At 47.4% G+C, this 21,386-nt stretch overlaps 1 protein-coding gene across 5 annotated transcripts in view; it reads right to left on the bottom strand.

Moving 5' to 3' along the window:
- The window catches only part of LOC143806208 (uncharacterized), a 50,679-nt gene that overhangs the window by 27,584 nt on the left and 1,709 nt on the right, over positions 1-21,386 (bottom strand). For 2 of the 5 annotated variants that reach the window (XM_077286337.1, XM_077286336.1), the window contains exons 2-8: positions 15,049-15,163; positions 13,595-13,687; positions 11,828-11,941; positions 10,798-10,905; positions 9,836-10,087; positions 7,986-8,142; positions 6,242-7,881 (exon numbers count right to left, since the gene is read on the bottom strand). In XM_077286337.1, the coding sequence (XP_077142452.1) occupies positions 6,960-7,881; positions 7,986-8,142; positions 9,836-10,087; positions 10,798-10,905; positions 11,828-11,941; positions 13,595-13,687; positions 15,049-15,082 (1,680 nt within the window). In that variant the 5' untranslated portion in view covers positions 15,083-15,163 and the 3' untranslated portion in view covers positions 6,242-6,959. Of the gene's footprint in view, positions 1-6,241; positions 7,882-7,985; positions 8,143-9,835; positions 10,088-10,797; positions 10,906-11,827; positions 11,942-12,026; positions 12,108-13,594; positions 13,688-15,048; positions 15,164-21,386 lie in introns of those variants that run through there. The other 3 variants (XM_077286338.1, XM_077286340.1, XM_077286339.1) reach the window with 2 other exon arrangements.

The following is a 21,386-nucleotide window of genomic DNA, read 5'->3' as shown; positions in this document are numbered from 1 at the left end:
AACAGAAAAAAACCCATCCGAGAAATTGCTACAATATTAGGAGTGGCAAAATATACAGTTTGGTACATCCTGAGAAGGAAAGAAAGCACTGGTGAACTCATCAATGCAAAAAGACCTGGGCGCCCACGGAAGACAACAGTAGTGGATGATCGCAGAATAATCTCCATGGTGAAGAGAAACCCCTTCACAACAGCCAACCAAGTGACCAACACTCTCCCGGAGGTCGGCGTATCAATATCCAAATCTACCATAAAGACAAGACTGCATGAAAGTAAATACAGAGGGTTCACTGCACGGTGCAAGCCACTCATAAGCATCAAGAATAAAAAGGCTAGACTGGACTTTGCTAAAAAACATCTAAAAAAGCCAGCACAGTTCTGGAAGAACATTCTTTGGACAGATGAAACCAAGATCAACCTCTACCAGAATGATGGAAAGAGAAAAGTATGGCGAAGGCGTGGTACAGCTCATGATCCAAAGCATACCACATCATCTGTAAAACACGGCGGAGGCAGTGTGATGGCTTGGGCATGCATGGCTGCCAGTGGCACTGGGTCACTAGTGTTTATTGATGATGTGACACAGGACAGAAGCAGCCGAATGAATTCTGAGGTATTCAGAGCCGCCATACTGTGTGCTCAGATCCAGCCAAATGCAGCCAAACTGGTTGGTCGTCATTTCATACTACAGATGGACAATGACCCAAAACATAAAGCCAACGAAACCCAGGAGTTTATTAAAGCAAAGAAGTGGAATATTCCTGAATGGCCAAGTCAGTCACCTGATCTCAACCCAATTGAGCATGCGTTTCACTTGTTAAAGACTAAACTTCAGACAGAAAGGCCCACAGACAAACAGCAACTGAAAACCACCGCAGTGAAGGCCTGGCAGAGCATCAAAAAGGAGGAAACACAGCGTCTGGTGATGTCCATGCATTCAAGACTTCAGGCAGTCATTGCCAACGAAGGGTTTTCAAACAAGCACTAAAAATAAACATTTTATTTAAAATTATTGAATCTGTCCAATTACTTTTGGTCCCTTTAAAAACAGGGTGGCACATGTTAAGAAGCTGAAACTTCTAAACCCTTCATCCAATTTTAATGTGGATACCCTTAAATGAAAGCTGAAAGTCTGAACTTCAACTGCATCTGAATTGTTTTGTTTAAAATTCATTGTGGTAATGTCTATAACCAAAATAAGAAAAATGTTGTCTCTGTCCAAATATATATGGACCTAACTGTATATGGTATACAAGTTATGAGATGTAGAGTCTTATAGTCTCCATCTATGATCGGGCCCTGGCCATATGCTTGATGCCGCAGGATCGGCAGAACAGTGCCAGGACATCTCGAACCAATTCTGATTATTTCATAGATCTTATTATGCTCCTTCCAGACACCATAAAATGGGGCTTTTAGCTCCTGGAGTAAAATGTGGTATTGACGTGGGGTTATATTCACGCTGTTGGGTCATGCTTCAGAGTCGCTCCATTCTCGTCAGGCGTTTTGTCCTTTAGGTGTCAGAGGATGTAGTTCAGGTACATAGAAACAGAGAAATAGGATTCCGGGTCCAATCCTTTAGAAGACCGGCATCATATGGAAATGATTCTAACATTTCTCTGAATTCATGGGATTGGAGACCGTACTCATTTGTGGATCTGTTGTGCTTGGTCTTTTCTTTTTAATGATATTGCAATTCATCAATATATTATACTAGCTGAAGAGCACGGCGTTGCCGGGAATAGTAACACACTGTGGTCAGTTATAACAAATTATAATGATTATATTGCACATGAAAACATTTCACATCATATATTCAACACTACAGATTTGCAACACAAATTAACTAAATGATTACCCAAGTATTGATAGTATTTTATTTTCAACTCATTCAAGAGCCTTTTGGTAAACAACTTTGGTTTTTCCTTCCGATGCAAAGATGAACAGATTTCCCACATCATCCTGTCAGCCAGAGCCACTGGACTACTACCCCTAATATCCAACATCATCCCGTCAGCCAGAGCCACCGCACTACTACCCCTAATATCCAACATCATCCCATCAGCCAGAGCCACCGGACTACTACCCCTAATATCCCACACATCATCCTGTCAGCCAGAGCCACTGGACTACTACCCCTAATATCCCACATAATCCCGTCAGCCAGAACCACCGGACTACTACCCCTAATATCCCACACATCATCCTGTCAGCCAGAGCCACCGGACTATCCTAATATCCCACATAATCCCGTCAGCCAGAACCACCGGACTACTACCCCTAATATCCCACACATCATCCCATCAGCCAGAGCCACCGGACTACTACCCCTAATATCCCACACATCATCCCATCAGCCAGAGCCACCGGACTACTACCCCTAATATCCCACACATCATCCTGTCAGCCAGAGCGGACTATCCTAATATCCCACATCATCACGTCAGCCAGAGTCACCAGACTACTAACCCTAATATCCTACATCATCCCGTCAGAGCCACCGGACTACTACCCCTAATATCCAACATCATCCCTTCAGAGCCACCGGATTACTACCCCTAATATCCCACATCTCACCGTCAGCCAGAGCCGCCGGACTACTACCCCTAATATCCCACACATCATCCTGTCAGCCAGAGCCACCGGACTATCCTAATATCCCACATCATCACGTCAGCCAGAGCCACCAGACTACTACCCCTAATATCCCACATCATCCCGTCAGCCAGAGTCACCAGACTACTAACCCTAATATCCTACATCATCCCGTCAGAGCCACCGGACTACTACCCCTAATATCCAACATCATCCCTTCAGAGCCACCGGACTACTACCCCTAATATCCCACATCTCACCGTCAGCCAGAGCCGCCGGACTACTACCCCTAATATCCCACATCATCCCGTCAGCCAGAGCCACCGGACTACTACCTCTAATATCCCAATCATCCGTCAGCCAGAGCCACCGGACTACTACCCCTAATATCCCAATCATCCGTCAGCCAGAGCCACCGGACTACACCTAATATCCCACATCATCCCGTCAGAGCCACCGGACTACTACACCTAATATCCCACATCATCCCGTCAGCCAGAGCCACCAGATTACTACCCCTAATATCCCAATCATCCGTCAGCCAGAGCCACCGGACTACACCTAATATCCCACATCATCCCGTCAGAGCCACCGGACTACTACACCTAATATCCCACATCCTCCCAACAGCCAGTCACTAGACTACTACCCCTAATATCACACATCCTCCCATCAGCCAGAGCCACCAGACTACTACCCCTAATATCCCACATCATCTCGTCAGAGCCACCAGATTACTACCCCTAATATCCCACATCATCCGGTCAGACAACATTGTCAGGTTGGCGCTGTTACACCTATTAAAATGATACCTGGGTTGGAGAAATTCATCTTGTGTTTCTTTTTTTAATGTGTTGGAAGTTAATGAGATGCTTCATGTCAGACAAAGAAGTTCCTGATTCTGGGCTCCCCCTGCAGTCTGTGGCACAGGGTGGTCTGTGTCGGCACGGTAATAAATTGTGTTAATTTCCAGCTTTACAGAAGGATGATAACACAGAAATGAGAAGAATAATAGACCTCAGTTACCACAACTGTCTACAAGGAAAACTGTTGCTCATAGCAACCAATCACAGCTCAGCTTATTTTAAACAGCTCTGGTGAAATGAAAGATTCTTAGTGATTGGTTGGGGCTAAGTGGAATGGGCGTGGCTGATACACACTCATGCTTAACGATTGGTTGGGGCTAAGTGGAGTGGGCGTGGCTGATACCTTTTTATATAAATAGATGGATATTAGGTTTATTGTTGAATAGATTTGTGAATTCTGTGATTTGCTAGAATATTTTTGCGAATCGATCGGATTCACAGTTGATGTTGCCAACGTTGTGGCTGTGCAAAAAATGTAAGATTAAAACTATAATTTTAATTAACGATAAGTGTGTAAAACAAAAGCTAAAATGAAGTAATTTGGTTTAAATGCACATTTTCCATCAGTTCACACTACAACTTTGAATACTGTGGTCACATACCGAGATATCCTTCTATATTAGTTCAAAACACTCTTTTTCGGTGATTCCTTTGTATCTCCGTTCATACTGCACCCACAAACACAAATTATACACCATTTGAAAGGTAAACTTGCCCCCTTCAGCAATAAAATAGCCAAACAAACCACACATCCACGATGTGATCACAAAATACACTTTAAATATTAATTTTCATAAACCTGCAGTATGGAAAAATGACCTGCAGATGGCACCACACTACCCCAAAGCACAATACCACAAAGCTGAAACAAATCCTAACATTTGCCTTGGGGGCTTTCCAGCTTGCTGCACTCCTTGCCCAGCCAATTTCAGGCAGGTATATATAAAATATTTGCTACATATGTGGAAGTAGAATCAAAAGTAAAACTTTACCTGTTTAAGACTTCAGGTTTAAAACTGAAGATATAAATGAATGCAGCCTAAAAGGGACCGGACAGGTTCTGAACCATCAGATTTTCCGTATTATTGGACAGTCATTGAAAAGTCTATCTTCCTTCTAAGGTTGCAGCTTATTGGTGACTTGGAGTCCCCTCTGGTTCCAAGAAAAAACTGCAGCGTTGACATAACTCAGACTGTACATTATTTCCCGATGGGAGAGATTGGTGGAAATAACCTTGCAAAAATTGAAGAAAAAAAAAGGTAAAATAATCTGCAGATATTACTTTTTTTTTTTAAAGGGATATTCCCAATTATAATACAATGGTGTAAATGCGCTCAGTTATGGGGTCAATTCTCCATTATTTTTACTGTCAAAGTGGCAGTGTCAAAGTAAGTGCTTTACAGGGAGCTGCTCCGTTCACATACATAGGGCTATGTTGCACTTCCCTACACTGCAGATAGGTGGCAGTGCTGCTGTGGAGGGGAAAAAAAATGCTGCTGCCCCTGTTCTTTTGCAAGGTCCTGACAATCAGACCCCTTCTGATCAGTAAGTAAAATACCATTATGTTTAATGTTGGGGGATCTCCTTTAGGCTGGAGTCACACACAACATATAAATAGAAAAAAAAAAAAAAAAACGGTCCGTTTTACAGGGACGAGAATCACAGAAATGTTCCCTGAACTGTGATCCGTATGTCATCCGTGTGCAGTTGCAGTGCGAGGATGCGATTTTCTCTCATGTAAGCATCCGTATGGCGAGATTTTCTCGCAGGCTTGCAAAATGGACATGTAATGGATCCATGGGCTCAAACATTCGTGAAAATATATATTATATATATTATATGTGAGTGACACATATACCTCTGTGTTCATCATCTCATATATTTACATTTGACAACCAATGTGCGAAAATTTCGCACGGGCCAACTAGTATATTTATATCAGCTTTTATTCTCCATTTCTGGGCTTCGCTGCATTTCAAGTTTCTGCTGGTAGATTTGGATAAGTGGATTTGGGATATCACCAAAATGGCGATCCTGTCACTACAAGCAAAGCTGCCTCAGAACCGCGGAGAGGGGGGAACTATAGCTGCAGTCATGGAGGCGCGAGCAGGGGTCCTCAGTAGGGATGAGCGGACATGTGGAAGTTCAGGCTCTGGTATCAGAACTGTACCTGACCTTTAACCACAACTCCACTGAAAACAATGGTGACCAAACTTCTGAGCTGGAAAATGGTCTCTCTGCAGAGGACTTCCCTTGACCTCCGAACATCACAATGGCTATCAGTGAGAAATCAGGGTTCGGCGTTTAACACCAGACATTCACTGTCCAGTACGAACCCTGAACTTTTCAGTTTAGGTTCTCTCATCGCTAGTCCTCAGTGAATCGAGCGAGTCCAAATGTCCTTGCTCAACACTAAACCACAATCCGAAACCAGAGGTGGAAACGCCCTAGCGGACCTCTGAGGTGCCATTTGTACCCCGAAGACAAGTATGAACGACCGTCCCTAAGGTTGGAGTCACACTACAGTGAGATACGGCCGAGTCTCGCAGGTGAAAACCAAACACTGGCACCGGCACTCCGGAGCTGGGTTTTAACCTGCAAGACTCGGCCGTATCTCGCTGTGTGTGATCCCGGCCTAAGACTAATCCCCGCATGTAATATCTACATGTACAGACCCTTTATTACGGTTGTATCAGATCGCTGTATAAGCCCCCGACACCCTCGCCGCCCCCATTATAAAGCAGCTTTGTGTCTTTTGACAGAAGTCACATACACAGAGTAGTAACATAATACTTTTACTGAATAAAATATGTACAAACATCATTAAATAACAAAAAAAAAAAATCACATATTAGTGACAAAGTAACAAGATGTAACGTAACCCACCCACTCACTTTTTATGTCCCCAAGTTGGGGAAAACTTTTCTTTAATTGACACTGCAGAGTGCAGATCATTTGCCAAATGTGATGCAGAGGAAATTGGGAGTTGTAGTACCCACAGCAGCCAATCAGATTTCCGTTTTCTTTTTCCAAAAAATATGGACTTTGGTTGCTTTGGACAACTGCCCCCATTCTCCCTGCACTACTTTTAATAAACTTTCCGCATTGTGCGTGTAAGTTGTACGGTACCTGGAAGCTCCCGAATCACTGGTGTCTGGGCAGATTATCCGGCAATCGCCTTTTCTGATCTGTGGGTCTATTGACCCCGACATGAGAGCATCATGGATCCCTATGGAGCGGCCAGTCCGGGTCATTAACTATGCACTTGTGTGCTGTGATCATCTCGTGCCTCTTACATGAAGGTGCACGTGGTTTGGACTTATCCTTTCTCTGCAGCGGAGGAGACATTTTTCTTCACCCGCCTCGATGCCGTACATTCACCACCCAGTGCATTAGTAATAACCGTCCATCTCGCCCTACATGACCCAAATATCTATATAAATATCTCTATACATAAAAATACAAAAGCCCCAAATGTGACCCTGTAAAATAAAAATTGTTAATTTAAGTCTAAAAACCTGGGAGGGGACGATGGGGAGGATGAAACATTCATAGGGGAGGACTGATGGGACTCGGGTGAGCAGGAGTCGGAGTAGGGGGCTTGGGTGCGGGTGGTGGGCCCATAGTATGAGGTAGGGCAGGATGAAATAGGCAGATGGTGGGAATGATTGGGGGACAGAGAGGAGGGTGGGATGTGAGAGGGGGGAGAAACAGAATTAGAGGAGACCCCGGAGTTAAGAGGGACGGGAGGACTTGATTCATGATGGACGGGATAGCCAGGCTGGGAATGGTGGCCATAGCCTGAGGAGAGTCTGGACTGCGGCAGGTGATGACGGGGAGAGGACTGTGGATAAGACGCATATGTCCTGTTGGAAGCAGAGCGGCCATTGATCAGCTGAGTGGGTGACTGGTAGGCAGACATTGGCGCAGACGTGGCAGAAGTCTCAACGTGCATTGGTTGAGCCGCACAAGCAGGACGGGCCAGCTTAACCTGGCTGAGTAAGCCGAGAACCTGTTCTGGGTTATTGGGGGGCATGAATCCCTCTATGAGGGTCTGTATCGCAGTGCGCAGACGCAACCTCCATCCCTGAGGGACCTGTCTTATGTAATGTCCGAGGCTGCGGCAGAACGCATCCTCCGAATCCTCCTCAATGTTTCTCTGAACGAAGTCGAGTACTTGGCCGTCAAAGGTTTCCACAGTAGTAAAGCTCGGGGGGGCGGCCGACTTCTTGTTTTTCCTCCCTGGAAGTCGATATGGTGGAGCGTGCTGGAAGGTGGCAGGGGTGTTGGCGGGAAGCTCGATGCAGCTCTCGGGGACCACAACTGCTGGTCTAGCTGCACTCAGCTCAGGCTCCGTCTCCCCCGGCAGGTGCTCCCGGGCCACCTTGGCATCTCCCTCTGTCCCAGACTTGGAGTTTGCACTATAGTAAAACATAAGAAAAATGATTAGACACATTTGCAAAACAAAAATGGCAACAAAGCCAAAAGAAAAAAAAAGAAAAAAAAGAATGGAAAGTAGACTTACGGCCGCAGGTCCAGGACGGGCTTCAGGAACATCAGCTGCTGGAGGTACATGTACGGCTTCTTGGTGAGTGGAGCCGACCCGCTCAGACCCTCGTAGTTAACTATTTCCCTTCTAAACTGATCACGAGCGCTCCTCCATCTTTTCTGGATAAGATTCTCTGCAAAGACAAGAAAACACAAATATTAATGAACTAATTAGAAAAATATGTAAAATCCTGAGTAAAAATGCAACTGCGCAAATCGATAAAGTCATCATGCGTCACTTATATAATGGGGTGGTGGGGGCCATGTATATACACGGAGGTAAATATGACGCCTGCAGCGGATGTCAGACGATGAGAAATAACAGTGATGGATTATCTATCAATCAGGACCTCCCTTCTGTTCAATTTCCAGTCAAAACACTCAAAGTATCTCAGAAAAAGAAGAAATGGAAAACGTAGCAGAATATTTTGTGTGGAGACTTCCATTATTACACCTTTCTTTCGGGACACGTGTTTAGTTTTCAGTTTAAAAAAAAAAGTAGTTAGAAAGGTTTTTGTATGTTGGGACATTTTCCACTTCTCACGATTCCAGTCCTCTCCAACACATTCTGTGATGTTCAGGTGGAGGGTCCGTGGTGGTCAATGTTCTCACACCAAGGACTGTCCGAGAGCTTCACAGTGGATTTGCTGTTATAACAATTATTTCCAGATTCCATCATGGAGTTAAAATTTATCGACATTCACATACCAATCCTTATCTCTAGACGTCCCACACCTGTCCTTCCTCAAATCGGTTGTCCTCCTTAGGGGAATTTATTTTTTCTACATAATTTTTGCTAAAGATAATAATTGGGTTTCATTAAACCTGCTGCGCCGTTGGTCTTTTAAAGGCTTTGTGTTTCTCTGCACATACAACTTTTATGTTATCTGTGGTCATAATTCAGCTGAGGAAAATACAGAAAAAGCCAAAGTGATTTTCGCCGTCATCTTGATTCTCCAAATATTTAGCCCAATTCATAATCTGCACCTTTTCACAATGCCACTCCACGCTGATAATCGTCCTCCAGCCCTGGAGGGCGCAGAATCAGTCTAACATGTTATGCGCTAATTCTAAACGGCGCAGGACAGTTTTCAAAACAAAGGATTGTACGACTTTACTCTAAAAAGGTGCAAATCCACAAAAGAAATATATAATTAAATTTGCTAAATAGTAGTCAGCTCCTCTGCGCCATTTGTGAACAACTTGGAGCAGATTCCACCAGCAAAAAAAAAAAAAAAGCAAGACAAAACCATAAGTGATAAGTCTGACCCATGATGTGCAGTCACTTTTCACAGTTACTTTTGCTAAAGGGACAATCCAGTCTACAAACGTCACTCCCAATCTGGTGGACAGATTATAAGGATGCAGGTGCCACCAATCGCCAGAATCACGGTGGGTCGGCGCTGAGTGGAAAGGCCGTACATGGAGCTCCATTTAGTGGTCTATGGCCCGGATGAGGGATACCCGGTCATGGGAGAACCATGGGAATAATGCGCTGCAAGTCCCCTGTGGATCACAAAGCCCCTTAGCCCCTTTAGTCTGTCAGTCCATGGTTTCATTTTTCCTGGAAAAGTTGAATTAAAAAGTGACAGAACAGTGCAGAAACTTAAAAATAAAATACTGTGATTTAATATTATAATGAAGGTTTCTGTGTAATTCTGGAACAGATCTACGTTTCCCGATTTCTCTTTTTGGTCAAATACCCGGTAATAAAAAGGTTGACAGGAAATTAATCAGAGGAGAAGGTTGCGGTGGCACAGCATCGTCGGCTCGTCTCACACACTGTGCAGACTGGTAATACACGTTACATTGGTACGATGGGCTTACCTAGGATCCCTTTATCCCCTTCATCCAGCTCATCCCAATCCGGGTACAGGCTCTGGCACACCGCGAGCCACGCCGTAGCTTTTCTATAGCGGTCGCTGTATCCGGGGTCCGATGGCCTCCAGAGCGCAGGGTGATGCTGGACTTGGCGGATCAGTTCTTCCACCCTGATTGCCATCCTCCTGTTGCGCACCTTGTAGGCCGTCTGGCTCTCTACAGAAAAAACAGGTCGGCCGCGGGACATTTCCTGCTCCTCTGGGGCCGCCCAGATGGAAATTTGGATGTTAAAGACTGATCAGATTGAGGTGTAAAGACAGAGAGAAAGATAAGCAGCGGCTTCAGGGAGTGGAGCAAGGCCCCAATGGTATCGAAAACAGCAAAAGCCACGTTACTGGAATAGTGAAGTAGAAAAGAAGAAAAAGAGGAAAGTAATCTGCATTACAGGAGACCTCGGCCGTATCTGCGTGCCGAGAAGAGCCGCTTCCCCTTCTACAACACCAGCCGTCATCTTCTCACACGACGGTACACAAGTGAAAGCTGCTCACCTGTCAGACCTGACTATTTACTTACAGGGTATGAAGATTTACGGAGTCATACATATTCTTCCAATACATAAAAAAAAACCTGCAACTTTGCAAAGTCTAGATTAGAAATCTCCGTTTTGCGTATGCAGCTTAGATGCAGTTCTGTGTCTCAGATGATTTTTGGGAGGAGAACAATGACACATTTACATGATTAGGCGACATGGAGGGTTTGTTCTGATGACGACACATAGGCCTGCATGGGAGCTGCATACACACAATAAAAGCTGATTTTCAATCTAGACCATTTCCAAAGCACCAGAACAGCAGATTGTGCAGTGTGTCCTCCCTATGACCCTGCGTCACCATTATGAAGTAATCGATCCCATCTACTAGCAGACAGGCTAATCCCCCCCATTCCCAGAGCCTGCGATGGAGAGTTACCTGGACTGGGCTCGGGGGAGCTGATCCTCTCTTCATACTGATGCTCAGCTATTCCATAGGCCCCTTCATCTTTTTCATGCTTCACCACGATGTGTTTTACATAATGACCTGGGGGAAGAGAAGAATTTGCATTAGCGGCCAGCTGTTACTTTGCAGATCAAGTGCAGAGGAGAAATAAAATGGAGGGGAAAAAACATCCAAAGAGAAAGTCTGTCCAACCGGGACCCGATGATGAGTCTGCACTGTACATGGACGCTAGGAGTTACTACGGGCTGACAGCTGTGTAACACAGCCGGCGCCCTCATTGGATGTCACCAGCTCAGCTCCATAGGGTGGGACGCACCTCTGCTCTACATGTACAGCCAAAGGGTCAAAAGCCCCTAAATATTAAAAAGATGTTCTTAGCTATTTCTGCTCATCTTGTGTGTGTGAATGCACAGGCCACTGGTAAGTCGGCTGCCATGATGATAAGGGGCTGGCTCTGCTTGGTGGTCCGTAGTGATGAGGGAGCGTGCTCGGATAAGGTGTTAGAGCATGCTCGTGTGCTTTCTGAGTGTCTTTGGGGCGCTCGAAGACTATGCTCGAGTCGCCGTAGCTGCATGTCTCGAGGCTGTTTGACAGCAGCAACACACGCAACTATGGCGAATCGAGCATATTTTTCAAGCACGCCGAAATGCTCAATTAGCACTCGAGCATGCTCTGATAACATCGTAACGGAGCGCGCTCGCTCATCACTAGTGGCCCAGCCTCCTTCACAGCATTGGTCTTTCGCTATTGTGTCTAGCAAATGACATAAAAGAGAGACCGGGACCAATGGTGAAACTAGGACATGGGAGGAGCTGTGCCAACACGTGTACAGTAGTATGTTATCTGCAGTTCTATCAGAAACACTTTTCTTTAGATGGACGTCACCTTTAAAAGTACTTCTCTCCGTCCTTTTCCTCTTCGCCCCAAAATCCCAGGCAGTGAACAGACACAATGAAAGAATGGCGACAACCCCGGGACTGCAGTCCTCGCTCGCACCACTCACCTCCGCTGCTCTCCGGACTTTCCTCCTCCTCGTACATTTCTTCGTTCCTGGTAGAGGAGTCGTCCTCGTTTCTTTCTTCCTTTATTGCGATTTCTGGATTAATCACTGAATACCCTGCGAAACATAAAATAACACGACATGTCAGCAGCAGCAGGCGCGGCCGGGGTCGTCAGGAAGATTCGGGTTTGTGCCCTTGTACCTCATGTTGGAGCCGATCTGCTTCATTCAGCTTCACGGGTAATAAATAATGATAGAGATGGAAGGACCTGAGTACGGTCCTCTTGGGGGACAAACAAAAAAAAAAAAAAAAAAGCTGAATTACAGGGGTATTCCAGTAAAGTTACCAGTGGAGAGGTGAGAACTTACAGTTTGGTTTGATCCAACCACTGAGGATTCATTGTTACATTTTTGCCTATTTTTTTGTCTCAAATCAGTTTTATTCTTCTGCAAATTTATCTGGAGTCCAGAAAACCCCTCAGTCAGTCACTTTATGAAGCCCCTTATAGAGATAACATGGGTGCGATTTATTGCTGGTTAAGGAGTCAGGGACATTTATTCTAACTCACTTTTCCTGCCTTTCATTCCTGCCTGCCACATCTTTGGGCTCCGTCAGGAAATGATTGTGAGAGCGGCTGGAAGGAAGCAGCTGGTACACAATTCTACATCCGAGCCGAAGTCTCCACGCCCTGAGCTCACGTGTCATGTACAGTGCAGGACGCAGTGTGCGAGTGTCAGGAGGAGCGTAAATATCACCGTGTGAGCACAGGCAGACAGAGGCGGCCCTGGTGTGGGCAGGCAGTGGCGGCCATGGTGTGGGCAGGCAGAGGCGGCCCTGGTGTGGGCAGGCAGAGGTGGCCCTGGTGGTGGGCGGCAGGCAGAGGCGGCCCTGGTGGTGGGCGGCAGGCAGAGGCGGCCCTGGTGGTGGGGGGCAGGCAGAGGTGGCCCTGGTGGTGGGGGGCAGGCAGAGGCGGCCCTGGTGGTGGGCGGCAGGCAGAGGCGGCCCTGGTGGTGGGGGGCAGGCAGAGGTGGCCCTGGTGGTGGGGGGCAGGCAGAGGTGGCCCTGGTGGTGGGGGGCAGGCAGAGGCGGCCCTGGTGGTGGGGGGCAGGCAGAGGCGGCCCTGGTGTGGGCAGGCAGAGGCGGCCCTGGTGTGGGCAGGCAGAGGCGGCCCTGGTGTGGGCAGGCAGAGGCGGCCCTGGTGGTGGGGGGCAGGCAGAGGCGGCCCTAGTGTGGGCGGCAGGCAGAGGCGGCCCTGTTGTGGGCGGCAGGCAGAGGCGGCCCTGGTGGTGGGGGGCAGGCAGAGGCGGCCCTGGTGTGGGCAGGCAGAGGCGGCCCTGGTGTGGGCAGGCAGAGGCGGCCCTGGTGGTGGGGGCAGGCAGAGGCAGGTGTGTGTATAGACAGAGGTGGCCCTGTGGGGGGGGGGAGGGGGCAGATGAAGGCAGATTTATAGATCCAATAAATGGCTTGTACAGAACGGTCATGTTGTTGGCCTATCCATAACATAGGTTATTAATACAACTTAATACAAATTAATAATTCCCGACACCCCCACTGATCAGCTGCCTTCAGCTCCAGTCGCATGTACAGAGCCGTAATAGCGCAGGGTGCATGCATATGAATAGGAGCCGAGCTGCAGTACCAGTAATAGCCACTACACGCTGTATGGAGCAGTGGTCCACTCCACGGAAAATAGCTGATCAGTGGGGGGTTTTGGGAACTTGACCCCCACTCATCTGATAACCGATCCTATTTACTAAATGAATGGTCACCTGCGCTGGTCTCTGAGAATCCGTCACACTGCGGGTCATACAGGTCTTCCTCCTCGATCTTCACCATGACTGTCGGCTTCACCATGCTACATTCTTCAAGAAAAAAACAAACAAAATGCAAATCAACAAGAAACTGACAACTGCGTTTAGCTATAAAAAGCAGGAGGTCTCCACAGATTCAGGACCTCATCATTTATATATGGAGATTGATGGTGACAACTGATGCTGATCTGCATCTATCACAGCAGCAGCAAAGAAGACGAATTTATCCACACGCTGCAGAAAAAGCGCAGCGAGAAGTGACCTTAGGCTACGTTCACATTTGCGTTCGGCGCCGCATGCATCATGCACCCCTATATTTAACATGGGGGCGCATGGACATGCGTTGCATTTGCGTTTTGTGACGCATGCGTCGCTGTGGTGCATGCGTCAGGGCGCAGAGAACGCAGCAAGTTGCAGTTTTTTCTGCGCCCAAAACCATGCAAAAGTGGACGCATGTGTCAAAAAACGCTGCGTTGTGCATGCGTTCACATTTGCGTTGTGCGTTGCGTCGCCGACGCTGCGGCACACAACGCAAATGTGAACGTAGCCTTAGAGCAGATTATAAATCCGCAGCAGATCAATTTATTATGTTATTAGTGTTCAGCTTGTAATGATACAGGAGTGAAGTCTGCGAAGTGTCCGCAGCTGTGGCTCCACCACTCCGGCGTCGTGCACTCACACAGTGCCGTGGCTCCACCACTCCAGCATCGTGCACTCACACAGCGCCATGGCTCCACCACTCCGGCGTCGTGCACTCACACAGCGCCGTGGCTCCACCACTCCGGCGTCGTGCACTCACACAGCGCCGTGGCTCCACCACTCCGGTGTCGTGCACTCACACAGCGCCGTGGCTCCACCACTCCGGCGTCGTGCACTCACACAGCGCCGTGGCTCCACCACTCCGGCGTCGTGCACTCACACAGCGCCGTGGCTAAACCACTCCGGCGTCATGCACTCACACAGCGTCGTGGCTCCACCACTCCAGCATCGTGCACTCACACAGCGCCGTGGCTCCACCACTCCGGTGTCGTGCACTCACACAGCGCCGTGGCTCCACCACTCCGGCGTCATGCACTCACACAGCGCAGTGGCTCCACCACTCTGGCGTTGTGCACTCACACAGCGTCGCGGCTCCACCACTACGTCTTCGTACGCTCACACGGTGTCTTGGCTCCACCACTCCGGCGTCGTGCACTCACACAGCGCCTTGGTTGCACCACTCCGGCGTCGTGCACTCTCACAGCGCCTTGGCTCCACCACTCCGACATCGTGCACTCACACAGCGCCGTGGCTCCACCACTCCAGCATCGTGCTCACACAGCGCCGTGGCTCCACCACTCCGGCGTCGTGCACTCACACAACGCTAGGACACATTCCTAAGACTGACACCATATACGACCCTGGGAACCTACCAAGGGACTTGAATGAACGGCAGCGCTCCATCATCAGAGTCCTTCTTTCTTAAAGCAGAATGCTACTCAGGGGAGGAAAAAAAACCTCCAATATGTCATTAGAGGCGGTGTAATCCTAAAAAACAAACAAACAAAAATCAGACAACTATTATTGTTTTTTTTCTCATCATTACAGCGACACTCAGTATTGACTCATGCAACAAAAACGTTGGCATCTGCTTGTTTTATCCTCTACAAGTTGCAGTCAACCCAGTAGTGTGAGCCTTTTGTCAGCTAAAATTAACCTGCCCCGGCATCCTGCTGGAAAGGACACATGATGGGAAGAGCACTGCATGTCAGCCAAACTTTACTGCCAGGAACATTTCCCGCTGTGTTGATTGACAGATAGCGGATACTTTCATACCAAATGTCCTTTTAAGCTGAATACTAAACTTTGAATATGACTTTGCATATTTGGCAGGCATCTTATGTGCTTGCACACTGGTGGGCGTCAGGTCCTGAGACACCCACCAATTCCTCAATAGACCTCGAGCGGTGCACAGATCACCAGACAGGAGGGCACAGCTTTTGCGCGTACGGCTTCCTAGCCTAAGATTTCTTTTTAATCTATATGCAGGTCTGTGTGTGAACAAAGGCAAGAGCTGTGTACTCCGGTCTGCTGCCCTGTGCACTGCTTGGGGGTCTATTGAGCAATCGGGGAGAGTTTTAGGACCCCCCACCAAAGTGCAGGTAAAGTGCCTGGAAAATGTGAAAAGTCATATTGAAAGCTTAGTAACGCTATATGCTTTTATACTGATGTTCCAGATGGTCTCCTATAGAAGAAATAGGAGAAGATTGGGTTATGTGGCAACGTCCTGAGCCGCTCACTTCCACATCAGTCTTTCTCTCACCAGCAGTTTAACAGTTTCTGTAGTTTTAGAGCGTAACTGTCACTTTATAAAAAAAACTTTTGACGTCAGGAGTTTTAAACATTGCGGTCCCCGAGGATGAGACAAGGGCCAATTGTTGAAGTGAAAAAGCACTTCTGCTCCTTCACTGTAATAAGAGCCACATATGTACACAGTGACTGCACCAGCAGAATAGTGAGTGCAGCTCTGGGGTATAATACAGGATGTAATACAGGATCAGTAATGTAATGTATGTACACAGTGACTGCACCAGCAGAATAGTGAGTGCAGCTCCGGGGTATAATACAGGAGGTAACTCAGGATCAGTAATGTAATGTATGTACACAGTGAATGCACCAGCAGAATAGTGAGCGCAGCTCTGGAGTATAATACAGGATGTAACTCAGGATCAGTAATGTAATGTATGTACACAGTGACTGCACCAGCAGAATAGTGAGTGCAGCTCTGGAGTATAATACAGGATGTAACTCAGGATCAGTAATGTATGTACACAGTGACTGCACCAGCAGAATAGTGAGCGCAGCTCTGGAGTATAATACAGGATGTAACTCAGGATCAGTAATGTAATGTATGTACACAGTGACTGCACCAGCAGAATAGTGAGTGCAGCTCTGGAGTATAATACAGGATGTAACTCAGGATCAGTAATGTAATGTATGTACACAGTGAATGCACCAGCAGAATAGTGAGTGCAGCTCTGGAGTATAATACAGGATGTAACTCAGGATCAGTAATGTAATGTATGTACACAGTGACTGCACCAGCAGAATAGTGAGTGCAGCTCTGGAGTATAATATAGGAGGTAACTCCAGATCAGTATTTATTATGCTTTGCTTATATAGCGCTATCATATTGCACAGCGTTTTACATACATTATCATCGCTGTCCCCATAGGGGCTCACAATCTAGATTCCCCATCAGGCTTTGGAATGTGGGAGGAAAATGGAGAACCCAGAGGAAACCCACGCAAATACAGAGAGAACCTACAAACGCCTTTCAGATCAGTGATGTGTGCACAAACTTGCTTTGCTTTTCATATACATAAGCTGTAATATTACATTCAGAGGGTAGACATGTCCAGCCATGAGCTTGTACTCTTTATTCATTACATAGTGGAATGTGTTCAGAACAATAAAACATAAAAATGATCAACGTAAATCACAACTAATATCCCAAGGAGGTCTGGAGTTGGAATGATGCTCAAAACAAAGTGGAAAATCAAATTACAGGCTGATCCAACTTCAGTGGAAATGCCTCAAGAAAAATAGAATGATGCTCAGTAGTGTGTGTGGCCTCCATGTGCCTGTATGACCTCCCTACAACGCCTGGGCATAGTCCTGATGAGGCGGCGGATGGTCTCCTGAGGGATCTCCTCCCAGACCTGGACTAAAGCATCCGCCAACTCCTGGACAGTCTGTGGTGCAACGTGACGTTGGTGGATGGTGCTAGACATGATGTCCCAGATGTGTTCAATCGGATTCAGGTCTGGGGAACGGCCGGGCCAGTCCATAGCTTCAGTGCCTTCATCTTGTCGGAACTGCTGACACACTCCAGCCACATGAGGTCTGGCATTGCACTGCATTAGCAGGAACCCAGGGCCAACTGCACTAGCATATGGTTTCACAAGGGGTCTGAGGAACTCATCTCGGTACCTAATGGCAGTCAGGCTACCTCTGGCGAACACATGGAGGGCTGTGCGGCCCTCCAAAGAAATGCCACCCCACACCATTACTGACCCACTGCCAAACCGGTCATGCTGAAGAATGTTGCAGGCGGCAGATTGCTCTCCACGGCGTCTCCAGACTCTGTCACATGTGCTCAATGTGAACCTGCTTTCATCTGTGAAGAGCACAGGGCTCCAGTGGCAAATTTGCCAATCCTGGCGTTCTGTGGCAAATGCCAAGCATCCTGCACAGTGTTGGGCTGTGAGCACAACCCCCATCTGTGGACGTCGGGCACTCAGACCATCCTCATGGAGTCGATTTCTAACCGTTTGTGCAGACACATGCACATCTGTGGCCTGCTGGAGGTCATTTTGCAGGGCTGTGGCAGTGCTCCTGTTCCTCCTTGCATAAAGGCTGAGGTAGCGGTCCTGCTGCTGGGTTGTTGCCCTCCTACGGCCCCCTCCACGTCTTCTGGTGTACTGGCCTGGCTCCTGGTAGCACCTCCAACCTCCGGACACTACGCTGACAGACACATGAAACCTTCTTGCCACAGCTCGCATTGATGTGCCATCCTGGATGAGCTGCACTACCTGAGCCACTTGTGTGGGTTGTAGAGTCCGTCTCATGCTACCACGAGTGTGAAAGCACAACCAACGTTCAAGTGACCAAAATATCAGCCAGAAAGCATTGGTACTGAGATGTGGTCTGTGGTCCCCACCTGCAGAACCACTCCTTTACTGAGGGTGTCTTGATAATTGCCAATAATTTCCATCTGTTGTCTATTCCATTTGCACAGCAGCATGTGAAATTGATTGTCAAACAGTGTTGCTTCCTAAGTGGACAGTTTGATTTCACAGAAGTTTGATTTACTTGGAGTTATATTCTGTGGTTTAAGTGTTCCCTTTATTTTTTGAGAAGTGTATAACTGTATTCAGGGAAGCCGCTGAAGAGGACAGATTGTCATTTCGCCTATAGAATTGCAGCTCCGGGCCTGACTGCAGACTAGACATCCAGTGCAGGGTCTGATCCTCCCTCCACCGGCCGCAGACATCACATGATGCTGTGAACTGTGCTATTTTCCACCCCCTTCCTCACCACCATGATGTGATTTCCCTTAGTGATCTAGAACCAGCAGCCATCACAAGACAGAAAAAAGGCTACAGGGTTTTTGCAACAAGTGAGAAAGAAAATACGAGAGCGAGCCATGAGGGCACAAAATATCTATCGATAGTTGTGTGGAGTCACAAAGAGAAAACATTCTCAAATATCCCCCAAAGGGAACTCTAAATTAATGGGTGGTCTGTGGCTTAGGTACAGATGGATTAACATTAAGGTCGTTAATATCCTGTGATCAGAGTGTGTGGTGATGTGCTGATCTGGCTCTGTCCATCCAGCCTCTGCAGGAGCTGGTAACAGCTGATCAGTGGGGGTGTCGTGTATCAGACCACCAAGATCTGATGCTAATCACCGGCTATCAATATCTAACTATTGGACAACCCCTTTAGAAGATGGCGCTGTGGATCTTCACTAATTAGCTACAAAGTGAGTCTCTCTGGAGGACCCGGCACTTCTATGTATAATACAGGTTATTGAGATGAATAGGAACAGTGCAATGCCTCATTTCACCCCTGGGGGTGCTGCAGGGAATCCACAAAATACAGCTGATCACTAGGGACAGACGGATAAGATGACTGTCAGTAGACCCCTGCCTGGCACTGTCCACGTTTCTGGCCTTCTGTATTCACCAGATTTGCTCGCTGCCTCCTTACTTTACTATTTCGGCTTCTGTGGCCATCTGTCATTATTAAATTGCCTTCAGGAGCAAATGCTAGCCCTGAGCATAAAAGTCTGAGTGCACATAGAGCCAGATGTCATCACAGCAGCCATATTATATCCAGACCCCAAAAACAACCAACACACGTTTCACATTCAATTCTGCCAAACAACCAAGTTATCCGGCTGACTGCAGAGAGTGTGACGTGCTGACCGCCCTCCCCCATAGCCACAGGCACACATGGAGGGGAAGCTCGGTTCTCTGCAAACCATTGCTCCACAGCTCCGCTCACATCTGCGTCGTGTCTTCTGTATATAGCGGAGCAATGATGCTCTACATATCCGACACACACCGCAGTGACAATTATTGATGGAGGCTCAAAAAAAAAAACCAAAATAACTCAAAACCACTCATTTTGTCACAAGCCAGGCACCTGATAAAATGTGAGACACTTGTCCCAGAATTATAGTCTCTAACCAGCGCCCCTGGTATAGTGGTATATGGGGATTGTATTTGTAATAATAGTCAGTGCCCCCAATAAAGGGGGTGCCCACTAATGAACATGGACCCTAAAAAGAGGAGCTACGTGTGATACTGGTAAGAAGGTTCCCCTGATGATCCATAACGTGCTGAGCGTGAAGGAGCACATGGAAAGCGCTGCGCCAGCACTGATGGAAGAGTCCACCGTGTAAACTGCTTGTGCAAATACATCAGCTCGCATACATTTCCACCTGGGCGCAGACACGGGAAGCTACGCGCGCAGCCGTCCGGTGATACGTCCGCCACTCCACCGACAATTGTTTATATGAATCCACGTCAACAGATCAAAGTGGGAATAACTTGAAAAAGCATTTTATCCTTGTCTCCATCTCCAGGCCTCTGTCACACCTGCGTATCTCGACCAGCAATTTGCATCAGTATTTGTAAGTCAAAAGCAGGAGCGGATCCAACGGGCGACACGTGCAAATCTCTCCATTATATTTCATGTCATTATTTATTCGCTGCTTCTGGCTTTGGCTTACAAATACTGAGGCAAAATACCAAATACGCCCCCCGTCACAGAGACCACAGGCACCAGAAGTACCAGGCTTTGTTTCTGCGCCGAGTCTCAATGACTAGTAAATTATTATTATTATTATTATTTATTGTTATAGCGCCATTTATTCCATGGCGCTTTACAAGTGAGGAGGGGTATACATAATAAAAACAAGTACAATAATCTTGAACAATACAAGTCATAACTGGTACAGTAGGAGAGAGGACCCTGCCCGTGAAGGCTCACAATCTACAAGGGATGGGTGAGGATACAGTAGGTGAGGAATGATAATAATCACTTATCTCTATAGCGCCAACATATTCCGCAGTGCTGCACACATCAGAGGGGAAACGTATAGACAAAAAAGAGAGTAACACATAATGCACAGACACCAAAGAGCTCCAAGATACAACCTAGGACGACGCCAGGGGTAATGCTGTAACACCCTCGACACCACCTGGCACCAGCACCCATCCAGGGCCCAGTATAACATCATCATGTACTTGGAGGGCGGCTGGTGTGCTGTCAATGCTCCCTACAGGAGTTATAAGAACCACACAAATATAATACAACAAGCTCATAATTACCAATATCAGTGATCCCCATAATATAGGGGACGAGGTACTGATACTGGGGAAAACGACTACTGCACCGTAATACTGCAACAGGCACCATAATAAAGGCCAACACTGTACTGAACACAGGCGAATGCTCATGTGTTCAATGAACCGTGCGGAATCACCACATCTAATACATTATTGTACGGGGACATTTATCTTGCAGAGGCTCACGTCTCCACAAGATAAATAGACATGCTGCAGTCTGGAAAGATGCGCCGCATGTCCGTCTCTGTGGGTGATTCGCGGGCGTCTGAGCACACATAGTAGGCACGAGTTCTTCAAATCCCATCCACTATCCTGTACGATCTGGACGCTGCACAAGTACACAGCATCCAA

This window comes from Ranitomeya variabilis, chromosome 2 (assembly GCF_051348905.1).
Source record: "Ranitomeya variabilis isolate aRanVar5 chromosome 2, aRanVar5.hap1, whole genome shotgun sequence".
NCBI classification, from domain to species: Eukaryota; Metazoa; Chordata; class Amphibia; order Anura; family Dendrobatidae; genus Ranitomeya; species Ranitomeya variabilis.
Note: the sequence above shows the minus strand (reverse complement) of the source record. Positions and strands in the feature narration are given on the sequence as shown.